At 34.3% G+C, this 21258-nt stretch overlaps 1 protein-coding gene across 2 annotated transcripts in view; it reads right to left on the bottom strand.

The window, feature by feature from the left end:
* Positions 1-4558: 4558 nt before the first annotated feature.
* The window catches only part of LOC142350611 (UDP-glucose 4-epimerase-like), a 55267-nt gene continuing 38567 nt past the window's right edge, over positions 4559-21258 (bottom strand). For both annotated transcript variants that reach the window (XM_075402501.1, XM_075402503.1), the window contains 4 exons: positions 13440-13553; positions 10914-11091; positions 10257-10430; positions 4559-5240 (listed from right to left, as the gene is read on the bottom strand). In XM_075402501.1, coding sequence (XP_075258616.1) covers positions 5182-5240; positions 10257-10430; positions 10914-11091; positions 13440-13553 — 525 coding nt within the window. In that variant the 3' untranslated portion in view covers positions 4559-5181. The remainder of the gene's footprint in view (positions 5241-10256; positions 10431-10913; positions 11092-13439; positions 13554-21258) is intronic.

Here is a 21258-nt window from a genome sequence, read left to right as displayed (position 1 = left end):
GACGACGAATAAAAAAAGGAGGACAGAACCTAAATGTCCAAAAAACTGGTTGACAAATTTTTCAAAATCCCTGACCAGATCAGCAGACCAATACAAGCCACACAAAAAAAGCATTTAGACAAAAAATATGGCCATTAAAAGGTAGATATTCAGGTGTTTAAGGTAATGAAAATTAATGTTTTCTAACAAGTAAGGAGATCAAAAGCAGCAACATAGCAGAAAAATGTTGATCGATATATAAGAGACGAGCAGATACAGCCAAAAACAAGAAGTAAGGAAACAAACTAAATAAAAGTTCTTAGTGTTTATGAATTCAATACTTAAATTGTAATGCTAAAATATAACCAATAACGCAACTACAGGTTTAATAGAAATTTTATTGAATAACTGTACTCAAAAAGACGGAAATGACAAAAAATGATCACCGAATTGAAGAATGCAAAACCCACTGCGAATTTGCTTAGTTTTATATACTTTTGCCTTCATATCCAATTCAACCTCGCCAAAATGTACAGAACAACTAAACTGCAGGACAGCAGGAAGTTCTTCATTTTGCATTTAGTTATTCCCATCAACTTGGGCATATTCATTGCTTAAGTTGACTACTAAGGAAGCTTATTCTAAGGAAGACTACTATAGAAGACTACTAAGGAAGCTTATTCTGTTGCAGCTTAATACCCCGTCCCGTGGCTTTACCTGTTTATCTCGTATCGAAAGCTCAAAGTCGTCGAAAAAATAATTAAACATATCTTACTAAAAAGACACAATAACACAAAAAGACTCGCCAAAACAATTTATTTTAGTTGTAAATAAATCATCCAGAAAGCTACGAATAGCTTACAGCTATAATAAGATTTGTCTTCGAAACGTTCCTCCCCGTCCTGGAAATATCGTTAGAAATTTTCTCAACGTGATCTAATACACCAAATCGTAGTCAGATTTTCAGACCAACATAATCGCAGGACCAAACTGAAATTGAAACAAAAAAAGGAACGTCTTTTAATTTGGGCCTTGAATTCTACTCAAAATACAAAGAAATTTATAGAAGTCCAAATCAAAATGAAAAAATGCTGTGCCAAGCTTCGAAAAATAGAGGACGGATAAAATGGTTTGTGACACTCCAAAAAGTAGAATCAAGCGTTCATCTCTCACTTTGTTTAAAGTACATTGTTGAAGCACATTGTTTAAAGCTGAGAATCTATTTATCAAAAAAATATTTAGCGATGCAGTCAAAACCAGCGATAAATCCAATAGAAACTGCCGCTGCAGTTTTCTCACAGCCTGGCAAACAGAAACTTACCCATCATATCAGAGGTACCAACACAAATGACGGAAGAAACACGGAGGGAGAAGGATGCATATTTTCTCTGATAACGAATATTCACTTGAGAAAAGTAAGCTTTACTAAAATCTATTAATAACATGCTTGCAACCAAAAGATCAAAAATATTGTTCTTCAGCATCAGGCATGCAAATAACAATTTATAGCATCAAAAAAGCAAAAATTTAAAAAATTAAACCACCACAAACAAAAAATCTAAAACAAACATACCCGGCAGATTGCCGGAAAATAGCCGCCGTTGATTCCAATAAGCATGATTGGGATTGAACGAATAGAATATATTGAAAAAAAAAGATTTTTGTACAAAAATATTTTTTAAGTCCGATTTATTTTGATGGCATTTCGTAGTTGAACATACTTCTGTTTCTTAAAGAGAGGCTACAGGGGCTACTATCAACACCAATAAGCATTAGAGGTGGTAACTAAGACTTATAGGAACGACGTTCAAATAGCGGGCATCTAAAATTGGGCTTTATGGGTTTATCCCGTTTCTATTTCTGACTTCAATTTTTTATACCGACTCTGTTCATTTTGAATTGCTTTGCTTAGCAACTGATGTTCAAATTCACTTTTAGCAGAATGAGAGAAGAGAGAAACTAGCCTAGAGAAGTCAGAAAGAATTCACGCAAAATGTCGAAAAAGCGGCAAAATGCTAAAGCGAAAAAAAGTTTGAAGAAGTAAAAAAACATAGCAGGACAAGTCCTGACGTACAATTCAAAGAATTTTCATTGACTAAACAGAAAAACTAGACCTAGAATGGACTATGAGTGAATTGAGAAAACCATTTAAAAAAAATCAGAACAAAAACATAAGAAATAAACAGAAAATCAATGTCAAAATGCCGCATGTGAACAAAAAAACCACTAGTGAGAAATGAAAATTTAATTCAAACAAAAAGCTAGGTCTAGAATGAGCTGTGAAAGGATTGGAAAAACCATTTAGAAAAAATCCGATCCAAAAAATCGAAAAAACAGTAAAAATCAGAGTGAAATTGCCGCATGTGAACAAAAAAACCACTACCGAGAAACCGAATTTTTGTTCAAACACCGTTTTCTCACTCTACTTTAAAATTAGAGCGAAAAAAATTCACGCCGCAAAACCACTCGCTTTTTTGCTCCATTTCCTGTTTCGGCGTGACCAAAATCACTACTCCAATTTGACTTCAAAAATCATGAAAATGTGTGAACAGATCTTAAAAAAAAAAAGACAGCGCCCCAATACAATTCAAATTCTTTGAATTGTAAAAATACGAGCGCAATAATAGCCGGCTGAGAAGATGAGGGCGGCTATTAATAATAAACTACATAATGATCAGACGCTCACTTTCAGACACGTACTTTCGCACGCTAGTATTCCTCTGGACGTTACTATGAAAACATACCTTAGTTCAACAAAACACTTAAACAAACAAAAATGTTCGCAATCATCAGACAAGAAAACTGAAAACTTTAATGCAGCAAAGATGGGAAAAGCAAATATCAAAACTATGGTGTTCAAGCTAAATGACATTATTCGTAGCATTCCGAGCTGTAATACACTTAATACTCACTTGAATCAATTAATTAATCAACTGTTATACAACAAGGTACATCTAAACTATAAGGTGCAAAGTGACCTCCATAGCTCAACCATTGATTTTTGACATCAGTATCACATAAAAACAAAAATATTTTCAGAAATTAAATTTGACAAGGAAAATTATTACCTTTAAAAATTTCAATACCCAGTGATTCACGCTGATTGGAGACTTCGTTATTCTTCAGCTAGCATCGGTTAGATGCTGTCTTATTTTGAAAGGATCAATAATGTCTTAAACTTACATGTATCACAAAAAAATTTTTATAGGGAAGGCCAAACGAAACTTATTATTCGCTGCCAAATTAATTTTAAAATTAAGCATATACTCCAAAGAAAAGCAGAACCAATGTCTGGTAAATATTTGAGGATTTACATTGAAAAGTTTGGCCAGCAAAGAATAACAAAAGATTCTGAGAGGTTTGAAAACCAGTTAACTGAATCAGCCAATTTTTCCTGGGAACAATGGAACTTAATTATTGAAATCAAACACAAATCCAGGACATGCACTAAAACTCATCTTGAAACTTTTCAATGAATTTGTAACTGACAGTCACAAAATGGCAAATTTAATGAACTATAAGTACAGTTAACTTGCTGTGCTCATTTTCAGCGACCGATCATTCAACAGAATTCTCAGAATCAGTCCTAACTCATTTTCACTTTGATTTCTTACCGCAATTGCGTCGCAAAGCTCTTAATCCATTTAACAAACAAACCATTGGCTCCTACAAATATTACTACTATTCCAGCATGAGCACTAAAAGACGGTGATTTATCTTCAACAAAATGTAAATCAAAATGCGTTTCCAATTTGAAGCTACCAGATATTACTGCAGCCAAAAGAAAGGAGGCGTTGACCAATTTCTATTAAAACTGTTTTATGAAAAGAAATATTTCAGCGCCATGAAATTTGCATATCGTCAGTGGTTCTTATCAAGAGCTACCTCAAAAACACCAGCAAATATTGTTTCTACCTTTCAAATCAAATTCGTTAGAAGTTAAGCACGGTGTTCCACAGGGTGCAGTTCCAGGCCAGCTTATTTTCAAAATTTGCATCAATGGCATTCAGTTTAATTAACCACAAATCAATTCAATACGCGGTTGCTTATGTATATGACAAACAAATTGATGCGTGCAAGCACAATCTAGAAGAATCATTAAGATATCATCACCCCTGAAATCAGACTGAGCTCTTGGGGGAGGCAACAGTTGGGGAGGGGGTGGGGAGGTTTTGGCTGCACGGTGACACGTTCTTACGACCTGAATGATGTGCAGGGGCGGAGTTAAGTGAGGGGGCGCTGGTTTGGGAGAGGGGTGAAGTTTCTGTGAATCACAGACTAGTGAACTGAAAGGCTCTAAGAGAACTTAACACCCTCTGGGTGCTACCTGTTTATCCCGTTTTGGAGGACGAAAGGAAAAATGGGTCAGACAAAAATTGGTCAAGCAATTGCTTAAAAAAAATTTATAAAGACCACATGACTAATATAATTGCTACAGACTTTAATAAGCCAGAAATCAATGACCGCTGCCATTTCAGGCCTCAAGGACGTTGCTAATCTGAACGCAACTAACTACTGGTATCCTTTTCATTTTTTCCAAAATTAACTTTACACACTCAATCTGGGAGGCACTAAAACATTGATATCAGAACATTTTCAACTCCCATTCTAGAAGAAAATAGTATTACAATAATTAAAATCTACCAGTTGACCAATGTTAACATTTTTCAGCACTTTAAGTAAGCTCTATCAGATGAACTAATAAACAAAAAGTATTAATTTATATACAGAATATATAACTGGATTAAGTATTCAATGCTTAAAATATGCTTGCCAACTTTAATTGAAAAATATTACATAAACCGGATTAATTTATTTTGATTGCAACAATTTTCATAATTACAGGACAGTACACATACTATACTTCACTAAGATAACCTCAACTAATTTGAGTATTTGAGAAAACATTTTAACTCGATTTCTCGAATTAAAAATTTATGCTTAACATATCCGTTCTGCATAAATGTTAACCAACCGATTTCAATAACACCAGACGTCATTGCAACACTTCTAAAACAAATTTGTTGAAGTTAAAATTAGCCAAGCAAGTCTTCGGTACGCCAAAAAATATATCATTTAATGAGTTAACTAAACCCAAATACCAACAAAAAAGAAGCGCAGCTTCATAACTCAACTGACATATTTCATTTTTTATGACTCACAACATCCATCGAAGGAACTCAACGAATCTAAAGAATGCATTTAGACATCGTGTTGGTATCCGTTTTTGTTCTGGTTCTGCCAATTCCACAAATCACGACCTAAATACAACTGCTAAAATTAAATTTCTTTGATACTTTGACTTTAAAAATATTCTTTGATTTTATAAAATTTCAGTATTGAGATCGTTCAATGTTGAGCAATAAACATAAACCCGACCTCCTGAAACCGGGTTATTGACCACCCGGGTATCAACGACTCTCCGACAATTGGTTTTGTTTGAACAAAAAATATTTCGGAGTGAGAGCAATTGAAAACATAGCCGACTAAACGTAGGAAGAATTGCTCTCGAACGACTGGTGAGAGCTCTAATCAACTGCTAATTGGGACTAAAAAATTCAATAATGGGCTTCAAATAACCACATTAGAGGTTAACATATACCACTATTGAGTTTTAAAGTGAAAAATGGCACCAGTTTCGGTATTAAATTGTTGCCAACTAGAGTTCAGAGGCTTGGAATTGTGATTGAGAGAATTTTAGTTCACGCTAAACGCAAAAAGTCAAGGGCGTAAAAGTCACTCGAAAAGTCAAAACGGATTAAATCGGAATAATTTTGCATAAAAAAGACACATACGTTTACAATGATTGCTTCTTTACGAGAGCAATTAATCACTCAAAAATCAAGCAGAAATGCGTGAAAAGGTCACTTGAGAAGTCAAAAGATATTCTAGAAGAAAGGCGCAAAACCGTCAAGCAAAAAAATTGCATAAAAATTACATAACAGACAGAATTTTGGAAGCAACTCGAAGCATCGGAATTTTACAAGGAAAAGTGTAATTACAGCTAGAACTACTACCTTTTATATTAACAAATCACATTATCTGATCGGATTTGAAAAAAATTGGTAAGCCTTTTAGCACTGTCACCAAAAAATAAGCATTGACATAACGGGAGAAAATTAAAGTTAAAACATTTAAGACATCATTCATTCAAAAATAAAAAAACATAAAACATCTAAAACATAAAAAATTTAGACAGAAAAAAAACTGAAATCCTGATAAAAAGTACGTAATATAATTAAAAACATTGAGCATTGTTGGAAATGGGCCAAATAAACAGGACAGTGAAGTACCGATAGGCTCAAAAAACAGACGGCTCAAAATAATCATGAAACTCAAGATAATAACCAGAAAAGTATAGAACTCCGCATGCAACTGTCCGACCCAAAAGACAAATTGTGAAAGCATAAGGCAGGTAATATTCTCAGCAACTAAACTGGATTTTTTCAAGCGGAAAGGAATACTAAAATTTAGGTCTAAAAAATTACCTAATGTTAATTTTTGGAGTCTCAACAATTAACCAAAACAAGCTATACTTGTCTTATTAGGTAGGGTTAAAACTTTTACAAGACCTAATTTAAATAACAGAAAGAAAAAAAACAGAATATAAATTGAAGGCGAATAATTGCTTAAAATCAACAAAACCCCAACAAAACTCATAGAAAGTAAATATCAGTCAAAATTTTTAGACCCATTTAACCAAGTTTGCAGCGCTGCACCATGTCGAATGAAATCAACTGCTAACAAAATAAGAAAAAGGTTAAATTAATTACTTGCTAACAAGTGAAAAAAGCAGCACTGATAAAAAAATATAGGTTTCCAGAATATGATAGAGCGATACATGATAGAATGTGGGGAATAAAGACAAACAAAACAAGTTCTTGATTTTTGAAAGTTAAAAATTAAATTAAAAAATGACAAAGAAAAGCAATTAAATTTCTCTAAACACTATTAAAAACTTAAAAAAACAAATTGCTATCTTCCTGTATGTATTATTATATAGAAACATAGCTCAAAGATTGGAAACAATGAAACATTTTGCAATAAAAATGTCAACAAATTTTTCAAAATTTCACTTAATTTTTTTTCCAGAATTCAAAATATTCAACACCAAAACAATTCAGTTATTAGTAAAGGACAATTAGGACCTCTGACGGTGCACAACAAGACTTTCTAGTAATTGAAACAAAAGAAAAATTGGATACAAACTACCAAAATCGGGCATTCAAGTGTACAATTCTATAAAACAAAAATTCTCACGTTATAAAGACGCATTCAATGCACGAAATATCAAAAGCAAGTTGCCATCTGCACCAAATGCTTCAAAAAACCAACCGTTTTAAAATCCAAAAATGAAAAAATCAAATTTAGAAAAAGCAATTTTAAGAAAAACTAAAAAATTGGGAAATGTGTGCTCATTTAAAATTTAAAACGCACTGTTAGACTCTCAAACACACACTGCTATTATTTTTAGAATTTCAGAGCATTAATACAGCTCAGCGCTTTCGTTATAAATTACTTCTACAAAAAAAACAACATAGCTGGCAGATTGCCAGAAAATAGCCGCAATAGATTCGTAGATCGGCAGTCTAAAAAAAACAGTAAAAAAGACAGACCAAAAAAATTCGTCTTTTCATTGAAGGCTGATCTGTTATATTTTGATTAAAAATCTGTAAAGTTATTGCTGCCTCTATTAGCTGATCTCAAATAACCTTCATTTAGAGTGACACACACCCATTTGACCTCACCTCTTTGAATTAAAGTAAATAAAAGTCAATTTCAAAGTGAGGAAGTCATTTTTGAGAGTGAGGTAAGTCAAGTGTGACCAAAAATTTAATCACGCGGATGAACAAAAGAACTCGCTCCAATAAGAGCGAAAAATGAGGTCACACATGCAATTCAGTTGAAATTGCATGAACGAATGAACAAAAAGTGGCTGTGACGTCATATGGTTGTAACAAAAATCATGACGACGAAATAAAAAAAAACGAAGAGGAGGCCAATAATAGCCCCAGCTATTGCTGTGCGGCTATTAAAAATAGAAGCTATAAAAAATGGATCAATTGGATGAAAAACGGCTAAAATGGTTATCCTTATGCGGCATGCTGTAAAAAAAACAACTTTCTAAGTCGAAAATTCATTCACTGACTGAGGCGCATGATCAAAAACTTCTATTGCTCAAAAAACATAAATCGACTTATGTCGAAATAAGTGCTCTTGAACGACAGGCGAGGCAGTTCAATTCAGGGGCTGTAGCCTACATAATTTTTTCTTTATGGGTGCAAAAATAGATTACCACAAGGGATTCGCACTATTGACATTCCGCTCCCTGACCAGAAGCACTGCCCTCTAGGCTATTAGGCCCTTCTTCTTGCTATGCTCCAGTCGACATTATTTAAACAACAGGCTTTACTTCGGAGTGATAACAAATGAGATCACTCAAAAATGAAGAACCAAGGCGTGAAAAGTCACCTGAGAAATCAAAGAATGTTCTAAAAGAAAAGCGCAAAATGGTCAAGCAAAGAATTTGCACAAAAAGACCAACAATTTTACAATAAATGCTATGCACTTCGCTCAAGAATAATTAATAAGTTCACACTGCAATTTTATTTTTTTTGCTTTTACGTCACAACACCGTCTGAACAAATATTACTTCCTGTAAAAAACCTTAACAAAGCCAATACTCCTCTCCGAGTCGTAAAAGACAAACTTTTACAATAATTGCTTCTCATTTCAGGAATTATATAGAAACCGATAACAACGGAGAAATTGCTCTCGATTGATAGCGACCTCTAGGTAGACTGAAGCATTAAGCCCTTGGCTAGCAGGTTCTTGTTATATCCTATCTAACAATTAATTTTGGATTTTGGTTTAGCAACAGACTTACTTTCTCAATTTAGACAATTAATTTTGGATTTTGGTTTAGCAACAGACTTAATTTCCGAATTTAGAGGTCGGATCTTTTCCGTTTGTGCCCTGTTTGTGTATCCAATTAATTTTGGATTTTGGTTTAGCAACAGACTTAATTTCCGAATTTAGAGGTCGGATCTTTTCCTGTTTGATGCGACTGCTATCAAACATAGCCGGCAGATTGCCAAAAATTAGCCGCGATAGACGCTAGTGGCGTTACATGAATTGAAACAACTAAGGAAATAAAATAGACAGATCGACCACCAGTCCTTTAATAGACCACTAGACTTTTTGGGTTAGCTTCGGACTTCATTTTTATGAGACACTTAAGCTCTATAAGGAGAAAGCCCTAATAAGGCTTTTCAAAATAACGATCTTTTCCGTTTGTGCCCCTCAGCTTAGTGGGCGCATATTATTTGCACCCCCCATATGCGCGTGCAATATTTGGGGGGGGGGGCACAAACGGAAAAGATCCCAAAATTAATATTCGAAATGAAAAAACTCAAGACTCTAATATTCAAGAATTAGGGCATATGTTTGGCACTACTTAGATGCACACTATTGACCTTTAATAAGTAAATGTTCATAAAATTTAAAGTTTTATAAGTGAGCTCAGAAGTCATTTTTTTGAGTGAGGTAAGTCATTGAAAAAGTCAATTCCAAGAAGTCACGGTAAGACGAAACAAAAATCTGTTAGACGAAGTAAAAAAACATAGCAGGACAAGTCCTGACGTACAATTCAAAGAATTTTCATTGACTAAACAGAAAACTAGACCAAGAACGGACTATGAATGGATTGGGAAAACCATTTAGAAAATCCGATCCAAAAAACCGAAAAAACTGTAAAAATCAAAGTGAAATTGCCGCATGTGAACACAAAACCACTAGCAAGAAAGCGAATTTTTGTTCAAACACCGTTTTCTCACTCTACTTTAAATTTAGAGCGAAAAAATTTCACGCCGCAAAACCACTCGCTTTTTTGCTCCACTTCCTGTTTCGGCGTGACCAAAATCACTACTCCAATTTGACTTCAAAAATCATGAAAATGTGTGAACAGATCTTAAAAAAAAGACAGCGCCCCAATACAATTCAAATTCTTTGAATTGTAAAAAAAATTAGGAGCGCTATAATAGCCGCCTAGAATTCAGGACGCGGCTATAGAAAACCAATTCAATCATTTTCATGTGCCAAAAAATAAACTATTTCTGGTGTCAATAAATGCATAACTAAACTCCGTTTGGTGGTCTTTAAAATTTGTACGTGGAATTTCATCAATATGTACATGTCCCTCTGCATGATGTACAGGCAGATGTATAATTTTGATGTTTTGTTATTCACATTTGAAGACATTTAATTGCTGGACTAACACATGGTCTCCATGCCCCTCTCTGCAGTCCAGTCAAGTTCTTTAGCAGCGAGGGAGCAGTCGGCGTAGACCTCTCCAACATCGCCCTCTCTCCTATCCTTCAGCACATAGGGAATCTCTCTTCCTGAGGCCTTTTCCATAGCGGCCACCATCTCCAGCACCGAGTAGCCTTTACCTAATATATCACAAACAAAACAGTATCAGCTTACCATCTTTTGAGCAACCGATCATCATCAGCAGAATTATCGGCAGTTCAGCCCAAACAGCAATGCAATTTACAGTTGAGGCCATGATCAGTTTCGAGAAGGTGAGTTTACAATCTGAAAATATTTTTCTGCAGTATTATCTGCTTCTTTTCAACAAAAGCAAGTTTGAACAAATTTCTGCACGGATCACGATCAACAACTCGTATTAAAAAGCAACTTCTGCTTCTGGTTTTGTCAAAACAATCAACAATGCCATTTTCTGCTCACATTCCGGGAAAATTCCGCCCCAAGCAAAGCAGGGGTTTGGTGATCTAGAACCGAATTGGGGTTTAACCCTATAGTCACCATATTGAGGCAATATGTTCGTTGGTATTCGATAATTACAGAGAGTCAAAACTCTTAAGAATTAAGAATATATTATCAACGACATTCTGCAAAACAAAAGAAATTACCAGTTCCCAGGTTGTACACTTTCAGACCATGAATTGACCCTTGGATCAACTTCTCAAGTGCAGCCGTGTGTCCCAATGCCAAGTCCACTACATGTATGTAGTCCCTGACTCCAGTGCCGTCTTTAGTGTCGTAATCGCTGCCAAACACGCTCAACTGCTTCAGCTTCCCAGATGCAACCTGAAATGAACCAGAAACTAGTCCAAAGATGTTTCCATATTGGTAATTCAAAAGAGCATCAACCGAGAAGACCATTGCAGAAACATATAAATTGCATAAGCAATTGCGTTCTCGTGCAGAGCTCGAAAAAAATCTTCAATCAATTTTATTGACATCAAATAGCTCCAAATAACGTGGCAACAAAAGTCTTTCCAAAGTACCAATAATGCACATACAAGGTTAAAAATATCTTCATATCAGTTGACTTCGAAATTCAGTTTTTCATTATCTATTTTCACTTCTACAGAAATGCTTTATAAAAAACTTGAGCAAACCCTGAACTTTAGCTTCTATCAGAAAATATTTTAATTTTGCTTTTTTGTGTAAAATGATGTCAGCAGCAGAAAAATTTTATGCCATGTTGGAGTTCATAAAAATAGAAGCCAAACACAACTTTTATTTTCGGTGTCAGGACAATTTACCCAATGCCATTATACCCAATGCCAATATACCCAATGCCATTATACCCAATGTACTTTGATATTTTCGTTCAATAACCAGACAACAAATTAGCAGTCGCTATTACCCGTATGTTTTAACATACTTAATGGCCATGGCCATGCCTCAGCGGCCCGTGGCACTTTGCATGAAACTATCACAACCGAACAAGTGATTAAATTATTATGCTTAATGACCATGGCCATGCCTTAGCGGCCCGTGGGATTTGACATGAAACTATCGCAACCGAACAAGTGATTAAATTATTATGCTTAATGACCATGGCCATGCCTTAGCGGCCCGTGGGATTTGACATGAAACTATCACAACCGAACAAGTGATTAAATTATTATGCTTAATGACCATGGCCATGCCTTAGCGGCCCGTGGGACTTGACATGAAACTATCACAACCGAACAAGTGATTAAATTATTATGCTTAATGACCATGGCCATGCCTTAGCGGCCCGTGGGATTTGACATGAAACTATCACAACCGAACAAGTGATTAAATTATTATGCTTAATGACCATGGCCATGCCTTAGCTGCCCGTGGGATTTGACAAGAAACTATCACAACCGAACAAGTGATTAAATTATTATGCTTAATGACCATGGCCATGCCTTAGCGGCCCGTGGGATTTGACATGAAACTATCACAACCGAACAAGTGATTAAATTATTATGCTTAATGACCATGGCCATGCCTTAGCGGCCCGTGGGATTTGACATGAAACTATCAAAACCGAACAAGTGATTAAATTATTATGCTTAATGACCATGGCCATGCCTTAGCGGCCCGTGGGACTTGACATGAAACTATCACAACCGAACAAGTGATTAAATTATTATGCTTAATGACCATGGCCATGCCTTAGCGGCCCGTGGCACTTGACATGAAACTATCACAACCGAACAAGTGATTAAATTATTATGCTTAATGACCATGGCCATGCCTTAGCGGCCCGTGGGACTTGACATGAAACTATCACAACCGAACATGGGATTAAATTATCCGCTTCTTAAATCATACGTTTAAGAGCTATTTTCTGCTAATTAGTACTCTAATTATGGAACGAAAATATCAATGGGAATTGGGTATAATGGCATTGGGTATTTTGGCATTGGGTATTTTAGCATTGGGTATAATGGTATTGGGTAAATTGTCATGTAACCTTTATTTTCAAAAAGCCAGGAAATTCACAAAAAAAAATTTCAACCAAATGTCTTCGAATACTCAACCGCCACTAAATATCTTAATGCGTCAAAAGTTAAAATTGAAAACAGACTTGAGATTCCTCGAAAACGACCAAAGTTAACCCCTGATTTCCAGAGGGTTTACGATAGATAGGCTTAAAATATTATAATAGCAGTTCTAAAGTATAATAGTAGTTTTCGGTTTCGCTAGGATTGCGTAAATAAGCCGAAATGGGCTTTGAAGTGAGAGATCACCAGTTTAATAGCAACACCAATTAGCATTCTCTCCGGCAAGCTAAGACAGAAGAACCTAAGAAACCAACGAGCAAATTTTCTGCTTTGCTGAAAATCGCAAATGTTGATAGCTCGCAGTGTCTAACATACCCCCTTCAAATTGCAAGAAAACAAAAACCATCGCAGACCTTCAATCTGTAAAAACACTTTGGTCAAACTCATTAGCATCTTGCCAAAAGCCAAGTATCTGTCAATGGTTTCATTCCGAGAACCGCTTAATTTTAGTTAACTTCATTGATAACGCAAATTTTTAATTGAATATATAACTGCTCCTTCATTTTATGCATATCATGTTAATATCATTATATGTTTATACACTATATGCAATGGGGGGGGGGTACAATCAATCAGAATGTTCTGCAGTAGATATTTATAACTTACCTGTGCCACATATGGCATGAGGTTGTTGGGCACTCCAGAAGGATCCTCTCCTATCCTTCCCGACTCATGAGCTCCAATTGGGTTGAAGTAGCGGAGAATGACTGCGTTGAAGCTCTAAACAATCAAATATCCTTTATAGAAAAACCCGTGAATAATTTTTAACATTGGTAACAATTTTTATTTCAATAAGTTTGATGTAATTTGTAGGTTTGGTTAGATTTTCCTCCGCTTTCATAACAGCAGAAGGGTCAAGAACATGAAAACGATGATTGTCACAAGCACAAGTTGAAACCAAGATATAAATTTAAGAAATGCATCCAAAAATTAACGAAATTTTTGAACTGCTCTTAAAACGGTTATAAAGAGTCTTCCCAGATAACAATTCATAGAAACGCAGAATTGGGCGCAATTTATGGGTAAAAATTGGCGTAATAAAGGCATAGCAAACCATCAGTACGCCAAAAACATTTTAATTATTTGTCTACGACTATTAAATATCAATCGGTTTTCCTTTGTATTGTCCTTATAAGGCAACACTTAAGTATGATATTACCTGAAAAAGATGGCTCAATATCTCCGAATGATACCCGAGTTCTGATCTAGTTAATTTGCATTAATCAGCCACTAGTCTGGGTGATACTAGGATATCCCATTACTTAGAGGGATGGATTACTTGCTCTCTTTAGACGGACGAGCTGTTTGATTTAGTTTCGCTAGCTGAAGTTTATGGAGGCTAAACTCTCTTTTTAGAAGGGGTAGACAAGTGTGAGCAGTGGACAAATACAGTAATACAGAGACCAGAACTGCACAGCAACAAATGCTTTTGGGCTTTACCAGATAACTCCGTCAACCAGTACGAGAAATAAATCGTCAGTCAAAAACGATGCCAAGAAAAATTGCACAAAACAGCGAATTTAGAGGTTACATAGGCCAATAATAAGAATTAAAGTTGTGCAATCAAACCAATTTCAGCGCGCAATTCATTTATTTTTTAATTAGTAAGTTACCGACGATTGATCTATCTGAATTCAAGAAATTTAGAATATAGCCAGAAAATAGCCGTCGGTGACCCATCTAACAGACGGCGGGATTGAAACAGCTACCGAAAAAAAGACAAATTGAAGACGAAGTGACAAAAGTGTTCTAATCTGGTTCGCATTTTCATTGGATTCAATAAAAATGCGAACTCAGCCTCTAAATAATACAAATACCAGTTAACAGTGTATTATGATAACATGATGAATACAATAACATCATTCATCAAAATTTAGTCAAGTCTTTTAAACATTTAGTCTTAGAGCCTTTTATTGGTATAGCACAAATCTTTTGATTTCGCTTTTGACCTTCAACGCATTTGCGTAAATTTGCCAAAGAAAATCTAAATAACATTGAGCTGAAACAGTGAGGGAGGTAAATCAGCAATAAAATGTGAGTCGTGACAATAAAGAAAAAGATGAGAGGAAGGTAAAACGAATTTAAAATCCATTCCAAATTCAAGAAGAACGAAAAACTAGGACTAAAATGGTTAGCAATTGATCAGGAAAAGTCTTTTAAATTAACAATATTTAAAAAAAGTTGAGTTGCCGCACAAATAAGAATTATCACAAATAAGAAAGGCTATTTCGGCGTGTCCAAAATCACTATTCTAATTTGACATCAGAAATCATGAAAACGTGCGAACAGATCTTAAAACAAGGCAGGACAAAAATTTTCATTGAATTAACAACAAACAGGACCCAGAATTGATTAGGTGATGAAAATGAATCTGATGAAATCATGAAAAAACTCGGAAAGGGTAAAAACAGTAGTCACATACTATACGTGAACAACAAGTCACATATGAGAAAGCAAAATTTTAAACACCGTTTACTGACTCTCCTTGAAGCGACAAACTTAACGCCAAAAACACTCAATATTTCGCTCAACTTGCCCTTTCGACGTGACCAAAATTATCACTCCACTTTGACTTAAAATTAGCAAAATGTGCTAAAAGATCAAAAGATACTGCCGTAATAAAAATCAAATTCTTTTCATCGTAAAAAAAAGACAGCGCCCCAAAACAATTCAAAGTCAATTCAGAAGAGCTGATGTAGGCTATTAATCATGTAAAAGGCAACTGAGAAAATGTCACTCGAGAGATCAAATTGAAGGTAACCATCCAGTAAAAATCGCTTAACAAAGGACAACATGACCCGATGAATTGCTACAAACCCGCTTGAGAGCAATCAACAACAATTCTGTCAGCAAGCATGCTTCTACAAGATCCTGAACAAGAGCATGACTATTCTCAACTAACTAAGTTTAACTATATAATTAAACTTGCTCATCTAGGAAAACAAAACTGACGTCATCAATCCGTACATCACTTTCCATCCCAACGGTTTATAATATTATGACATGAAGCGCATCATCAATCCGTCTTGACGATAGTTTTAATCGGAGATTGTTCCTCTCTTGGATAGCTTAATATGGAATTCGCTTTTTCTCCAAAAATGTTCAGAAAATTGCGTGAAAAAGAAATACGCACATATCTGCAAGAATCGACGGAAACTTCGTTCGAGAGCTATTAAATAGAATAACAAACAGCTTAACAATAAATCTACTTTGATTTTTTTTCGAAAAATGCAAAATCCTTCTCCGAGCAGTGAACATACCATTGAAGCAGACAGAATTGCAAATGCAAAAATATTTACAATTGCCCAAAAAACAATGTTAATAGATTTTTAAAAATAAATACTTGTTATCTCGAAAATTTCCTTTACAGTGCCTGCTAATTTTTCTTTTCCGCTGTCAACGGTTATCTTTGAAGAACTTCACAAGTAATCAATCCATTTGCTACTATGGTTTTAGGGTTGGCAATATTTGCAGGAAATTGACCTGCAAAAGATTCGGGCCGTAAAAAGCGAAATTCTGGATAACCTCGCTGCCGTCATTTTGTTTTTGTTCCAGCACTATAGGTCAGAGAAAAGATTTCAACATTTCTTCCTGCAACAGAAGCAATAACCACTCTGCTATCAGGCTCAGGCAATTTTTTTATCAGGCCCACGCTCCTATCTTAATGGCTTTTATTTAAATAACCAACTTTTTTTCGGAGTAGGGAGCAATCGAGGCCACTCAAAAATTAAAAACGTGAAAATGTCACTTTCGAAGTTAAAATAAAAGCTCAAAACCATGCCTTAATAAAAAAAATTAACATCATTGGAGGCTTGTTCACTTTTAAAGGAAAAAAATAAAGAGAAGCAAGAGAATCAAAAACTATTTGACCATTCTGTTCTATTTTGTTGGCTGCTAAAATTATTTACGTAAGCATAATATGGTAGTAATGTAAAGTTACAGAAAACTCCCTTAGTGATATTAGCACCAAAAATGAGAAAAATATTGAAAGATGTTAGAAATTGGTTTCTAAAAAAAGCCTAATGAGAAATTGAAAATATCCACAAAAAAACAATCGATGAGATTAGGCAAGACAACTTTAGTCCGATTAACTAAAAACTACTACCAAAGATATTTGTTTGTTTTGATATTTTACTTATTTTATGTCAGAAAGCATTCAACTAAACCTCTAACTTCAGTAAAATGGACCAGAAAAAAGGTGGTGATGTAAATTTTCTTATGCTTACGTTTCAAGATTGTGTAAGATCGAGGCTCGGACTTCAAAAAGGATTTTCAAATATAAAAGCTTACTGCAGACAACAAAAATTAAACTGATCAGCGAGAGAAAAGATAAAGCAATTTGAATTTTTTCTGTACCAAACTTCCGTTCATCTTAACAGAATTGCAAATCTCAATGAGAGTAATTATTCAACGCAAAAATGGATAAGCTCCAATTTTTATGTGCAAATAAAAAGCAGATGTCTTGTCATTGCTGAAAAAATGTCTTAGCCGTTTAAATTCTCGATGAATAGTTGGTTTGCAAACTGTTGATTGAAACTCAGAGAAAAGTTAAAGAATAACATCTTCAATTTGAATAATTGAATTCCTCTTAACTTTTCATAAGAATTCTTTGTCTTAACTTGCAATAATTCATAAGACGAAACCCATATCATTCAATCTTCATGGCACCCTCGCGTTAAAATCATTGATCAATTGACCAAAATTGATTGAAACAAAAAAATTGATTAAAGCAGTGGTTACCCATATATGTAACGGAATATTCTGCGCCATATTAGAGAGAAAACTTTACACTCAGGAGATATTTTTTATCTCCCGTATTTATTTTGCGTAGAAAACTGAGTAGCATCGTTGACCAGGCTATCAAACTGAGAACATAAGCGACTAACGTCTAACAAATTAATCTAGAACGACTGCCGTGGCTCAATTCTTTTGTAGCCTGTTCCTTTGCTCCGTGTGAATTGTAGAGGGGAAAATTTTCACTAAGGTGATTAAACCGACTATTTCAGGTGCTAATAGAAAATTATTAATTGAAGTGGAATAACGATATTAAATTCGGGCACTTTCCATTTGCCCTTTTAAATTCAAGTCCTTAAAATTTTGAATGCAAGAAATTTGATCACGCAAAACTCTCAAACAACGATTAAGCGAAAAACGAAGTCTAAAATGATCAAGCAAATGAAGACAAAAAATTACTATTGGACAACTGAAAACAACCATAAAACATTACTGATCCGAAGTTCAATCATTTCGCGTTCTTCAATTAATTGTTCCGACCCCTCTTGAGGGGGGAGGAACTATATACTCAAATGGGTTTTTTTGTTCAGTCAATTTTCGCCGATCGATATATTCATCGTATAGAGTTGAGACTGGTATCATTAGAAAGCTCGTCCAGCGTAGAATATGGAATTAAAAAGATTTTTTTAATTTTCGTTTTCTACAGGGACTTATCGAGGTTTAAACTTCTGAGAAAAGCAGAGTGAAATCAAATTGTTTTTATTCACATTTTCCAAAATTTTTGCCTAAATTTTCGTCAATTTTGCTAAATTTGTTAAAATTTTTAAGAATAGTGTCGTTGATTTTATTTTTAAAGACAAACAATCATTGTTGATTATTCTGATTTAATTTCGGTCAAAAACTCCACTTTGATTATTCCACTTTGAATACATTTGCCGGCAGTACAACACCAAAAAACACTAATACAATCTTTTCAGACTCAGAAGGGTGCTATTACTACTTCAACTTCCACTGAGAGTGCTCTGTAATTAAAACTTTGCCGTTTTTTGCTAACTTTACCCAAAAAATGCAGAAATTATTTTTTTGAGTTTTCAACTAACAAATTATCTATATCTACAACTTTCGGAAAATCAATTGTTCTTAAAGGACAATAAGCATTAGTAGGGCTAGTTTTGGGCCAATCTTGGACTGTTACAATCCAAAATTCGGATTGTAATCAGTCGGTCTTTTTTTGAAAAAATACCTTTTTTTAATAATAAAGAACAGAACATATCAAATAAAAGCTCAGGAATAACTGGTCCAATTGTCTTCCTATGCAGCTCCAAGCTAATGCATTTAGTTTTTTACTTGAAGGTTTATGATCGTTTCGACTTAAATAAATAAAGGCTTAATGAACTTTTCCTCTTTTTTTTCTTAATTTGGTCAATTTGTAGCTTAGTGTCAGCAAAGAAGGAATGCTTCTTCATTCTACTGATCTAAAATTTATTCTCGATTGCGGTTTTAAGCCTGAAGTTATTGTTCTCTGGCTTTGATACTACTAGATTTCAGATTTTTTTTTGTTTTCAGATATTGGCCAGTTTTTCACGTTTTCTAGTCACATTATCACATTATTAACAGTTCATATAACACCTTATTAGCGTTCAAAATAAAGCACAATTGAACATATTAAAATCTTGAAAGATATAGATTAACGTTTTAACGGCCTCGACCCTTCTTTCTTGAAGAAATTAATTGAATTTTTTAATTTTGTCGTTTCGGTCGTATGAAATTTCTTGTATAGCGATAAGTTTCACTGGCTTTTCATGGAAGAATAGATGAACCGATATTCTTATATTAGTAGACAGCTGATGGCTTTCAGGACTTTGAAAACAATCGTTTATCAAAACTAAAAAAAACTTTTGCAAGTTTGCTCTTTATATTTTTCTTTTTGTTAATCTCGTTAATTTCAAGAAAAATATGACAGTATGGGTGTCACCGGAAGGTGTCAAAAGGGATTGATGTCCCAAAATCTATATATATTTAAAGAACGCGTTGTGACCTTACTGACTTCGACACCGGTTTTTCACAAAAAAAGTAAATTAATTTGATTTTTGTCATTTTTGACGTTTTTTTTTGTAGATGCAAGACGTATTCTGGATAATTGCAGGGCTCAAAGGCTTCCTTTGGATGAATAAAAGACCAATTTTAAATATTTCATTTTGTAATTAATGTCTCTCATGACTTTGGATATAATTTTGTTTCGAAAAAAAACCAAAATTATTACATAGTTTTGACCATTTCTCTTTTTTGTCTAATGTTACCTAGTCTCACTAATAAACTATAAGCCACATACTACATTATCGGTGTTTAAGGAAGGCGCAATCGAATATTTTTTGGGGGCCAAAATATGGCTTGACGGTTTTGACAGCGTTTTCTGGCAAGTTGCAATTGAATTTTTGTTTGTTGTTTTTTGTTGTTCTTTTTAGCCGCTTAAAAAATGAATAAGGACAGGTCCTAATGCACTTCTATAGAAGCAATGGTAATCGCAAACCTTTGGGATATTTTATTTGATTTCTAATGGTTTTCAGTACTAGAAGTTAATTTTTTTTAAAAAAATAAGCCAATTTTTTAACTTTACTGTTTTTCTTTTTTGTCTAATTGTTACCAAACCTTTTTATGGACTGGTCCATACCTTTTCTTATGATTTATAAAATACATTGTTTAGTTTTTGGTATATCTGACGGTATGTCATATAATTTTGTTTTTTAAAACGGACAAAGTTTTTGATGTAATTAATGTTTGTTGTTGTTGTTTGATTTTGCTGTTCGTCTTGACTCGCTTTTTTATTATTGGCATATCACAGTAAACTAATGCTTCAATTTTTACTCCACTGGGTTATTTGCTTTGGAAGCTATCTTATCGGTCATACAAATTTTTTGAAAAATACTTGGGCTTTTTTGGGATTCCCAAAAAACAATTTTTGGGTTTTTCTATCTGTTCCTCATTTGGTAGACAATTATGCCAAAATTGTGGATTGGCGGGGTCGGAACATTACCGAGTCGCCTTATTGATATTTATTGTCAAAGAAAGCGTGTTCAAACATTATTCGCCTAGTTTCGATAAGCTTTTCGAAGACAAGCGTTCCTTTGATTAAAAAAAAACAAAAATGATAAAAAGTGCTGTGTTATCCCAGCCAATAAAAACGTATGCTCTCCATTTGAAGTTTCTTTATCGAAATAAAGACAAAATAAATTCAAAATTTGTTGCAAAATTCAAGCATTGTTGCTTTGCGTAACTCTGAGCACTTTTTGAAATCATTAATTCAATTGCATTATAGCAAAATCGAAAAATGAAAAAAGAATGTTCTACAGAATGATTTCGAGCAATTTGCCTAAATCATGAAAATTTCAACACCCCTTGCTTGACATAACTTCATGTCGAAACAGATGACCTGAAATAATCCTCGCAAATGTTCACATACGAAATTTCACCCTACAAAATCATAAATATCAAAAGATGATACCGAAACCGACCTATAATGATATTTATTTAACCTTACATTTAATCGCAGACAGATTTGAGCTGAGATAAGACCTGAAGAGATGTTTAAAGATTTTTTTATTTAATATTATACATAAAAAAAATACTTAATCTTTTCTTTATTCTGCATAACTAAAGCTGGCTCATTTCAAATTTGAAGAGGAAAATAAAT

This window comes from Convolutriloba macropyga, chromosome 12 (genome assembly GCF_964194025.1).
Source record: "Convolutriloba macropyga chromosome 12, txConMacr16.3, whole genome shotgun sequence".
NCBI classification, from domain to species: domain Eukaryota; kingdom Metazoa; phylum Xenacoelomorpha; order Acoela; family Convolutidae; genus Convolutriloba; species Convolutriloba macropyga.
The sequence above is the reverse complement of the archived record's forward strand: the minus strand, read 5'-3'. Positions and strand labels throughout refer to the sequence as shown.